At 36.0% G+C, this 12271-nt stretch overlaps 1 protein-coding gene across 4 annotated transcripts in view; it reads left to right on the forward strand.

The window, feature by feature from the left end:
- USP3 (ubiquitin specific peptidase 3) overlaps positions 1–12271 on the forward strand; it is a 93159-nt gene that overhangs the window by 41922 nt on the left and 38966 nt on the right. For all 4 annotated transcript variants that reach the window (XM_055362538.2, XM_063698587.1, XM_019010755.4 and 1 more), the window contains one exon: positions 10147–10230. In XM_055362538.2, the coding sequence (XP_055218513.1) occupies positions 10147–10230 (84 nt within the window). The remainder of the gene's footprint in view (positions 1–10146; positions 10231–12271) is intronic.

Raw genomic sequence — 12271 nt, forward strand, 5'->3', positions numbered from 1 at the left:
AATATACTGGCAGTATGGGAAGAGAGTTTAGAACACTATACCTTTTTATTTGGGAGGAGAAAAAAAACCTTTGTCAAATATTTAACACCTGCTGCCAGAGGTCTGTAGATTTGATGATTGTGTGCCATGAGTTACACACAGACTCCTAAATCAGTTTCACCTGTGGTGTCCTCATTCTGTTTACTTTGAGCATTTTGCATTCTATATCTGCTTATTATATGGATTTATTCCTTCCATATAATATGTGTAGCCACATGGACACATGTTTTAAAAGGTTTTAAATTCTGCAAGATAGTGACGATGATGTAAACACAAGAAAAGGGCAAATGGACACATTTTCCTACTCTGTGCTCATCAAACATATTACAGGATAAAATTATTGGCTATCTAATAAAAACACAGACTAATAAGACCTGATAAGTTGGACAAAATGTTTAAAAATTAACATGAAGGTGATAGGCAGTATGAATCTATATTCACTGTCATTAATGTCAAACCTTTACCTTATGGTATATTGTACTTTGAGAAATTATGGCCAGGCATGGTGGCTCACACCTATAATCCTAGCACTTTGGGAGGCTGAGACAGGAGGATCCCTTGAGCCCAGGAGTTCGAGACCAGCCTGGGCAACACAGGGAGACACTGTCTTTAAGAAAAAAAAAAAAAAAGGAAATTAGTTTAATAATAGTATGAAGATATTGTGAATAGCAAGACATTTAATATAGTTTATTTCATCTCTAGCTCATTCTTTAAAAATTCTTTTTTGTAATATATAATTTAGATTTAATTGTATATATAATTTATTAATACAAATATATACATATATATAGAATATAGAGAGAGAGGGTAGTGGATACTCAGTTTTGTGGTTTATTTTTTAACTTGATTAGGAAGCTGATGAAAATAACTTGAAGGCTTCTTTTGTAACCAAATGCAGGTCTGGATGCTCACTGCTTGTAGAGTCCAGTTAATACGAGTGAGGTCTGGTAGAAAGAAAGTAACTTTATTAACCAAAACTAGTGAAAGGGGAAGTAGCTGGATTTCAATCCAAAGTTATTGTTTTGACTTTAGTAGACTAGTGTTTTGTCTTTTAGAATTAGAGGGGGCAAGTAGTGCAGGGCAAAAACAGGAAGGAAACGAGTGTTTCTAAAGTTAGAATTTTTTAAAGGAAGTAAACCTACATTAAATTTTAGGACAAGAAAACAATTGAGCCATGCTGTGTGTTTTCATTTTTGGAGAATGGGGGAAGAATGTAAAGATGGAGATGACCGAATGAGGAATATTGTTTTGCCATTAAATAAGTGAATGGTGCGAAATGGAAAATACCGAGGGGTAAGAGAGTTCATGGTATATGGGATGAAAGCTTAACTCTAAAACTAGAGCAGGTAACACTGAAGTGAAAGGGAAGATTGGGAGGGAAGGGGTAGGAGATAAGAATATCTAAGCAAGGCTGACATTGTGGGGACCATCAAATACTATACTTAGTTCAGTTACAGATAGCTATGGAATTGAAAGTTTCTCAGGGAAAAGGGAAAAAGATGTACCAAAGGAAATAACCAAAGTATAGAAAAGAATGTTCTTCGAAATGAAGAGAAAAAAGATGAGTTTTTGAGAGTGTATAGAAAGAAAAGTAGCAAGGTTTTAGGCAAGGTTAAATACTAGAAGTTAGAAATAAATCAAAATCTAAAAAGGCATATATAAAGTATAAGTGTAATGAGAAAATTGAGCAGTTTCATTTTTGTTGTTTATTAGTGTCAACAGAATTTGAAGTAATTTTCAAGCTGATTTTATTCATTGTTTACCTCCTTAATTATATAATAGAAATAAGTAGCTTGTGTTTCTTATGAAAATTTACCTGCTACTTGATGTATCTTTTTTCAGTGCACAGTAGTAAAATCAGTTGTATATATCCTGTCTAACAGCAGTATGCATATTATACTATACTGTACATTTAATTGGGAGTTTATTAGCTGTTGGCTTAAATGAGTTTAAAACTACTTTATTATCACATTTGGCTCAATGAATTTGGATTTGAGACTAATCTTTACATAGCCAAGATGATAATGTTACTTGTCTGTCTTAGAAGTAAAGAAAGACACCAATATTCTTCTTACCTTCCTTTTTTATATCCTATTTCCTTATCTAACGTCTCTAATATGTACCCTAGTACAATTTTCAAGTATTTTGTTTTTTTAATGTTCAGTGTACTTACTTTTTCGTAAATACTGCTTTCTTTCTATTAAATATAGTCCTTATCTGACAAAAAGTCCGTCAGAAGTAGAGCTTATCTTTAGGCCAGGCACGGTAGCTCACAACTGTAATCCCAGCACATTGGGAGGCTAAGGCAGGCGGATGGCTTTGAGCCCAAGAGTTCGAGACTAGCCTGAGCAACATGGCGAAAACCCATCTCTACTAAAAATACAAAAACTAGCTGGGCATGGTGGCACGTGTCTGTAGTCTCAGCTACTCGGGAGGCTGAGGTAGGAGGATGGCTTGAGCCCAGGAGACGGAGGTTACAGTGAGCTGAGATCACACCATTGCACTCCAGCCCGGGTGACAGAGCCAGACCTTGTCTCAAAAAAAAAAAAAAAAACAAAAAAAACAGTAGAGCTCATCTTTTCTTGAAGAGTCATTTAAAATCAGTAAGTAAAAACTTGCTTAGGTATAAATTTTATAGCCTAAAAGTTGGTCATATAATGTAGGTAGTTCCTGACTTCTGTTTATTACATGAAGTCCTATGTATATGAAGATGCTGAGCCTGGACCTCCTCTCCTAGAGGCCAGTCAGATTATCTGAATCCTGCCTAGGCCTCTCCTGTCAGTTTCTCAGTGCCAGTAGTATATAAATAAGAAAGGAGAAATCGAGCTTTTTCAAATACTATGGATTTCAGCTACATTTTGGGAAACATGTATTTCTACCTAGAACGTTTAACTGTGTTTTGTAACATTTATTTCAAAGCAGGATATGCATTCCAGGCTTCAGAGGACCAATCTACACGTTTTTGAAACACAACCTATGAGTTACGTACTTTTTTGTACCACTTATTCTGGCATAATCTTCTTGAAGGGAAAATTAAGAAGAGTGGCTAAATTTTTTCCCCAGTGTCTGAGGTATGCATAATTCTGACCAAAAAGCTTCAATGCAACTGTAGCGAATCAAGAAAAGATTGTTAGAACTTTTAAATCCATCTGTTTGCCTTTATTTTATTTTATTTTATTTTTTGTGAGATGGAGTCTTGCTCTGTCGCCCAGGTTGGAATGCAGTGGCCTGATCTCAGCTCACTGCAAGCTCCACCTCCTGGGTTCACGCCATTCTCCTGCCTCAGCCTCCCGAGTAGCTGGGACTACAGGTGCCTGCCACCATGCCCAGCTAATTTTTTTTGGGGGGGGTGTATTTTTAGTAGAGATGGGGTTTCACCATGTTAGCCAGGATGGTCTCAATCTCCTGACCTCGTGATCCGCCCACCTTGGACTCCCAAAGTGATGGGATTACAGGCATGAGCCACCGTGTCTGGCCAATCTGTTTGCCTTTTTAAACACCAATATTAGTGGGACAATTTCCAGTTTGAAAGCTGTGTCTCATCTGAAGACTAAAGCAACCCGGTAACATTTACATTTTCATTTATTTCCCACCTTTGCTACTTATTTTCTTTTGACCTCTGACCACAGAGGAAAAAGAAATCAAACCAGGGGAATCTAGGTAGCTAGAGAGGAATGTGCCGTGAGGCTAGTTACACAGAGGAAGGAAACTAACATTTACTAATCCTCTGCCACGTTGACAGGCACTCTCACCTTAGAAGTTCTGACCTGTGGAAGCAGCTGTTTTCCTTAAAGAATAGCGGTAACAACAATCATAGTAATATATACAACTTGTATAATATGAAATTCAAACAGTAGAAAAACAAAAGTTATATTCTTAAAATAAATGTCCCTCTTAGTGATTGACTATAGGAACACCTAGAATTGGCTCTTGAGAAATAGAGATAGTTGTAAAAACCTAAAAAAAAAATTTTTAAACCAGTGAAAAACAAATCCAGCCAAAATAAAATTGAGTTATGGCCGGGCATAGTGGCTCAGTCTTGTAATCGTAGCATTTTGGAAGGCTGAGGTGGGAGGATTGCTTGAGCTCAGGAATTTGAGACCAGCCAGGGCAACATAGTGAGACCCTGCCACTACAAAAGTAAAAAAAATTAGCCAGGCATGGTCGCTCATGCCTGTAGTCACAGCTACTCGGTAGGCTGAGGCAGAAGGATCGCTTGAGTCCAGGAGGTCAAGGCTGCAGTGAGCTGTGATAGCATTGCTGCAGAGCAAGACCCTGTCTCAATAGAAGAGAGAGAGAGAGAGAGAGGCATATAGTGGCTCATGCCTGTAGGCCCAGCACTTTGGGAAGCAGAGTTAAACAATTAGCCAGGCATGGTAGCGTGCCTGCAGTCCCAACTACTTGGGAGGCTGAGGTGGGAGGATCACTTGAGCCAGGGAGACGGAGGTTGCAGTGAGCTGAGATGGGGCCACTGCAGTCCAGCCTGGGTGACAGAATGAGACCCTGTCTCAAAAAATTATATAGTTACAAAAAACTAAAAAAACTTAGAGACAGGGTCTCTGTCACCCAGCTGGAATGTAGTGACGTGATCACAGCCCACTGCAGCCTCCAACTCCTGAGTTCAAGTGATCTTCCCACCTCAGCCTCCCAAGTAGCTGGGAGGGACTACAGGTGCACACCATCAAGCTTGGCTATTTATTTATTTATTATTTCATTTTTGCTTTGTTTTGTTTTTTTTTGGGACAGAGTCTCACTCTGTTGCCCAGGCTGGAGTGCAGTAGCACAATCTCAGCTCACTGCAGCCTCCGCCTCCTAGGTTCAAGCGATTCTCCTGCCTCAGCTTCCCGAGTAGCTGGGATTACAGGCACATGCTACAACTCCTGGCTTATTTTTGTATTTTTTTAGTAGAGACAGGGTTTCACCATGTTGGTCAGGCTGATCTCGAACTCCTGACCTCAGGTGATCCACCCACCTTGGCCTCCCAAAGTGCTGGGATTATAGGCGTGAGCCACCTTGCCCAGGGAATTTTTTATTTTTTAATTTTCATAGAGATGGAGTCTTGCTATGTTGCCCAGGCTGGCCTAAAATTGAGTTCTTTTTTCTTTCTTTCTTTTTTTGAGACAAGAGTCTGACTTTATTGCCCAGTGGAGTGGCATGATCTCTGCTCACTGCAACCTCTGTCTCCCAGGTTCAGGCAATTCTCATGCCTCAACCTCCTGAGTAGCTGGGATCACAGACACATGCCACCACGCCCGACTATAAAATTGAGTTCTTATAGTTCAATGAAGTTAATTTATTATCTCTTTATGCTAGTATTATAGAATTTTGGAGCAGGTAGTATCTTAGATTCCCTACATTAGCAGTGCTATATAAAAGAGAAATAATTCAAGTCACATATGTAATTTAAAATATTTTAGTAGCCATATTAAAAAAGCAAAAAGAAACAGGTGAAATTACTTTTGATTGTACATTTTTTCTAACCCAGTATATCAGAAATACTGTGTCAACATGTAATCAATGTAAAATTATTAGAGATAGTTTGCACTTTTTTATATGAAATCCTTGAAATCCATTGTGTATTACAATTTTAAGTACATCTCAACTTGTGAAATTTTGATAAAAAATATTTGATCTGTATTTAGATTCATAAAAATTGCAGTTAAAAAAGTAGATTCACACTGTTTTAAACATTGTTTTCCAATAAATGGAGTACCAAACAAATAATTTTTCTCCAATATTTGTATCTGTATTGACAAAAATTACTCTTTTAAGAATAATTGATTTGACTCAGAAGAAGTGCAGCACTGTCAAAATATCCATGCAGGTTAATAAGTCCACTAACACTTGTGAAAACTTATTATTATCAACGTCAAATTCAAAGGGGCATCATATAAATTGAAAATCAACTCTAAGTTTATCCAAATCAACAAAGCGTTTGTTGTATTTTTTTTTCATAGGTTTTGCAGCCACTTTACACAGTGCTGGGCTGCTGCATGTTAATTCATGTTGAAAAATGTGTATGATCATTGATTTGTATTATAAAAAGCTTCAATTTTAACGTAAATTGTTATACCTGTCTAGCTAGGTCATGAATAAGCTTTTTTTCTCTCCTTGGATCTTCAAATCTAGCTAATTGATATGCATTGTGATATGGGGTAACAATGTAAATCACACTGAGATTTCTAAAAATCTATTCCAGGTTTACTCTTTGATTGCTGAATATTGGCAAGCATTTCTTTTGTTTCAAGAAAATCTGAATTAGAGTTAACAGAATTGTAAATCTTTGCAAAACTCTTCCTTGACTCAAGCAACCAACATTAGCTAATAATGTGGTCATTAAATTCACTGTCTTCTATTTCTTTTCACAGTTCCGTAAACTGGTGATGATTTAGAGCATTTGTGCATATGTACTGAACAATTTTGGGGTCTTTTTGAGACGTAGTCTAGCTCTTTTGCCAGGCTGGAGTGCACTGGAGTGCAGTGGCGCGATCTCAGCTCACTGCAACCTCCGCCTCCTGGGTTCAAGCGATTCTCCTGCCTCAGCCTCCTGAGTAGCTGGAACTACAGGCGTGTGCCACCACGCCAAGCTAATTTTTGTATTTTTAGAAGAGAGAGGGTTTCACCATGTTGGCCAGAATGGTCTTGATCTCTTTACCTTGTGATCCACCCAGCTCGGCCTCCCAAAGTGCTGGGATTACAGGGATAAGCCACCATGCCCGGCCTGAACAATTTTAATAGCTGCTTCCATGATACAGTCTGCCTTAGGGCACAAATATTTGCATTGTGTTTCCCACAGCAGAACAAATAAGAGAAATAAATCCAACAAATACAGATGTTTGAACACTGTCTTGCTGGAAACTGACTTTTTTATATCTAGCTGAGAGTTACAGATGTAGAGAATTCAAAAATATCTACAACATAAGATCAGTTTTTAAATTTAAGGCTGCAAATAGATGAAGACATTTCTCTGTAAATTTGAAGGTCATTTGAGACAGATATACCCATAGTATTAATTAGGCATTATCTCTTCTAAAATTCATCTAAAGCTAAAAATACTTGTAACTTTTCAAATGCTGACTTAATTGATCTTTAATATTGTTAGAAGGGACTTTTATTCACTGACAGTTGCTTGGTGTCTCAAAGATTTTTCACTTTCCGTAAAATATCTTTTTAACTTTTTTCCTCATAATTTAAAAATATAATTTCCTTAACTGAAATAATGTAATTTTTCATCTCATCACCTTAAAATTGTGTTCTACATTGAACAAGAATCTGAACTAGTCAGGCGCGGTGGCTCACACCTGTAATCTCAGCACTTTGGGAGGCTGAGGTGGGAGGATCGCTTGAGGCCAGGAATTTGAGACCAGCCTGGGAAACAGAATACCCTGGCTGTATTTTTAAAAAATAAAGAAAAAAAGAATCCAAGCTGTTTTATAGCTGGCCACTTACAAGCTCAAGTTCTGTAAAATCTTCAGGAATGTTTTTGTTTTACATTTAATTCTGATTTCACTGATTGTGACTAATTTTATCAATTATTTTTTGACTGAAGCCAGTTCATATTAAATTGAAATGCATTTGCTGAAAATGTCTCTTAACTGTTGTTTATTATCTTAAAACTCTTTTTTTACCCAGCAGCTTTTTAACTTTGCTCTGCTGCAGCAAATCGCAATTGCCATTCTTTGTGAAATTTGTGACATACCTTGTTGAGTCTTTTTTCTTTTCATTTGATTCTTTCTCAGCAGTATACCTGCATTTGAAAGTAAAAATTTTTCTATTTTTAATTTTTAAGCTAAAAAAATTAATTATAAAATAATTAAAATAAGTATTTTAATTTAATTGCCAATTATGATTTATATAGGTCACCGTAACTCATGGTATCTGCATAAAATGTTCAAATAAACAATTACAATGCTACATTGTTGCATAGAAAAATCATTTGAACTGACTCATTCTGTTGATACAAACTAGATTGGTGATATCCTTTTGGGTAATGCTAGAAATGACATGTTTACCCAGCTGTGCACTCCCATATATCTTGCACAATTTAATAATAAAAGCAAAAGACAATCCTACCAAACTATAACATTGTGCTTAATGGTAAAAGATTTTACATTGCTTCAGTTATTAAGAATTTATATTAATTAAAAGTTTTAAAAATAAAAACTATATTCCTCAGTTGCAGTAGCCACATTTGCACAGCTCTGGAGTCTAGATCAACTTACTTTGGTGATAAAAGGGTAGAGAGGCAAAGCTGCTGGACCCAACTGGCCTGGAAGAACAGAGCAAGTCCGTAAATGAGTCTGTACTTTAACAAACGTAATTTTATGACCAAGGCTGACTTCATGTTATACCAGAAAGGATTACCTTAATAAGAAATAAATCAGTTATTTAATTTACTTTGAAATAATTTATTTGTTTAAACAACCACTTATTTGTGGCAGTTAGAGGTTCAGTTTTCAATTAGATATTAATGGCATCGTGTAAATATAGAAAAAGTGATCTGAGTTTGCTCTTAAGACTTCACTTTCCAGATAAATGCTAGCATTTCGAGTTTTGGACACTGAGGATTGTTTTATTCAAACTACATGCATAAATTTATGCAAACATAAAATAAAAATATAAGCAGAAATTCGAGTAGAATAGCAATACAATTTCATTCTTCAGTGAATGCTTAAGGTTTATAGAGGTACCAAATGCCCTAAGCCCAAATTTACAGACAAAGTAGATCTTATCCTCTTAATATTTATGCCGAGAGGGAGCAAAAAATTAAAACTTTTCACTAATTTAATTTCTTTATGTAGTTGTTATAGGACCAATGAAGAATTCTTTCTCCTGCTGGTAGTACTTTGATAATAGAAAATGGTTCAGGATATAAAAGACTGCTTTTGCTATTTGTGGAAATGTTGGGAATTGACTTTAGACGCTCGGAGAATATGTTAGAGAAATCTTGATTGACTGCCTGGGTGATCAGTTAATGAGAGTGTGTGTTAAATAATTACATATATAACATTGTAGTGACAGTTTTGAGAAGCATTCACTTAAAATTTTCATTTCTCTGAATAAAAGACACAAGCATGCTTTTTTATGTAATCTTCTAAAATTACTTTTCCCCACCCCTTTCTCTCTCTTTCTTTCTCCCTCTTTTTAGTAAAATGGTTTTCAGATATGTTTTTGGAATCTGCTAGAGATGACCTAATTTTTACTAATTGCTGTGCTTTCAAAGTTTTGTTTGCTCAGAATGGCAGTGCTATTTTTATTATTCTTTGATAGTAATAACAAATGGTTTCATGCAAAGCATATTCAAAATAATATCTTAGTGCCAGCTTGTAAATTGTTTTTGTTAAAATTGGCCTTATCCCAGGAAAAAATTAAATGCTAATGTGTACAAGTTAAAGTTTATATTATGTGTGATTTCTTACATTATTTGCTTTTTGACTTGTAAAACACACAGAGTATCGGTTTTTAAATATAGCTTAAATATTTTTCTTCAAAGCACTTATCAGTTGCCTGAATGATATAGCCACTATTTTATACTTTTGTTTTGTAGTGCCTCAGAATGAAAGAGCATTCTTCTCAGCTCATCTGAATTCAAGCTATTTTAATTAAATTATGTTTAAAATGTGCAGCTTTAACTTTAGTTTTTCTGTTCAGATATCCCTACAGGTTAATTACTTCTTCCCTGCTTTTCACTTAAATCTCTCCTTCCCCCAATTCCCCATTAATTTGGGTTAGGAAGTGTCAACTTAAAGCTTTAGGCTTAATGCTACATGAAAAGACTCGGTGCTTTTTATTTCATTTTCCATGTATTAGGCACCACTAAAAAGAATGTAACACATGTAGCAGCTTATTTCATTTTCAAAGGAGGAATTGAAGAGCTTTTGAGTAAAAAACGTGAAAAGAAGCTCATGTTCATTGCCTATGTGGCTTTTAAAAAAGACTCTTGAAAAACATTCCACTGTGAATTCCAGGTCCTCTTTAAACTTACCACCAGCAGTAACTGCCTGCAGAGCCATGTGATCATCTTGGCAACAGCCAGGCCTTTTAGTGATTTCATTACTGTGGTTTCCTCAAGCTCTTTACACACATTGATTAATATTTTCCTTGCAGTTATCGCTGTGATGATTTTGTGGTTAATGACACCAAGCTGGGACTGGTACAGAAAGTCAGAGAACACTTACAGAACTTGGAAAAGTAAGTAATAGGCCTTTGGAAAAAGAAGGGCCTAAGAATGGGGTTGAGGAGTCTTTTAGAATTTTTGAGTGGGGTTTTTGTTGATGAGTTTTATAACTTCATGTTTATAATATGATTGACATGTTAATAAAATAAACCTTGGCTTTGGATAGCTAAAACTTGGCCCATAGTTAATGGTCATAGCTCTGCATTTATTTTATTTAATATTTGTCATAAACCATATCCAAGGTCCCAAGAGCCTCTTTAAAAAATATTACCCAACAATTTATAAGCTACTCAATTTATTTTGAGGGTACAAGAACAGGGCAGAAAAAGGTGTGAAATCATCATAGAGTTACTTTTGATAATAGAAAACCCCTGTCAAATGTATTATGAGGTATACTAGGAAGCACTGTGATTTATGCATCATTTTTAAGGGAAATTAGGTTTAATGAACATATTGTCCACTTTGCATCTATACAGTGGCACAGGATCCTAGTTTCTTCCTTGCTTGTTAGGGGCAGTTAAATATCAGTTGACATTACAAGGAGCTATGAATACTTTGTCATCATAAAGAAATGAAACTATTTATATGTGAACAGACTTTTATTGGTATAGTCAAATAGTTAGATAAAACTCACTGGACCCAAAATTGAAGCAATAAACAGAAACCCAGCTAGCCATGCCTTTGAAGCTACAGTGGATAGAAGCATGGCTCTGGAATGACTGCTGACTCAAGTGAAATCTCTGTACATCACACCAAATCATTAAGCGCCATCTAATTTATTTTGGCAGTTGATGTGTAGAAGGTATTGTGAAAACATCCACAAAGCAGGAGTCCCTTAGCAAACTTAAGTGTAAAGCCCATGGAATGTTTGAAAATTGCATACTGAAAAGAAATAACCTAACTTCTTTGAGGGCAATACTGTCTAGTGTTTGTTAAAACCACAGACATTATGTATGTCTCATTGACTAACTAGATGATAAAGCCAATACTGGAAGAATAATGATTTCTTTAAATCTAAACCAATTAGAGTACTTCAGGTTTAAGTACTTCTTGGTTTGTCATCTTTTGGCTCTTTGAATTTCAGAGTACTTCTCTTCTAATTTGATGAGTCCTATCTAGGATTAGAGACAGATATACACAGATCCAAAATATTTAATTTTCTCTGAAACTGTTCACAATAAACATGAAGTCTGAGATTCCTGAAGGAATGTATGTAGTATCACTCTTTGGTGTGGTGATGTCCTTTACCCTCTCAGTCTGAAATAAATTAATCAGAACTAAGTCAGAGGGAAAAGAGGGCATTTGAGAACCTGCATGCATTTATACAGTTAAGAAATCTTTTCTTTCCATTGATCACTTCATCAGATGAAAGGTGTCACAGACCACCTGTCTACACGTCTGCTTGGCTCCATGAAAAGTCTACCTTACAGCCCATTTCCTATGTTGAAAAACATTACCTAGATTCATTTTTGTGTTTTGCAAACATTGGTTTAATCTGTAGTGGAATTTAGAAACTACGATCATATTTGTGTTTTACTTAACTTCCGACTATTCCGCATGCCCCATGGAGCAGCACTGTCCAGCAGAACTTTCTGCAGTGACAGAAATGTTCTCCATCCACTCTAATATGGTAACACTAGCCATACTTGAAAAGTGGCTAGTGCAACTGAGACACTGAATTTTAAACTTCAAGTTTAATTAATTTAAATAGCCACATGGAGTGAGTGGCTACTATATTAGATAGCATGGATCTAGAAGATTCTGCATTTTGAGAGTCGCTGAGGATAAAATGTAGTAACTTACATTTTTAAAAGGTGAAATGCCTTATTTATATAGGTTACAACTGAAAATGAACTCTTAGGCATTGTCATAAAGAGCGTATATACTATGCTTGTGGTTTACCTTCCCCACTTCACAGAATTTGTGAAGGAATAGTTGAACACTATATTGTATGGAATTGGTCTCTTCATCTTGTGGTTACCAGTACTGTAAGAGAGAGACACACAGTTCTGAAGAACATTTTGAGGTTTGAAGCAGCTGTCACTAGTTCTGATG

The sequence above is a fragment of the Gorilla gorilla genome, chromosome 16 (assembly GCF_029281585.2).
Source record: "Gorilla gorilla gorilla isolate KB3781 chromosome 16, NHGRI_mGorGor1-v2.1_pri, whole genome shotgun sequence".
NCBI lineage: Eukaryota > Metazoa > Chordata > Mammalia > Primates > Hominidae > Gorilla > Gorilla gorilla.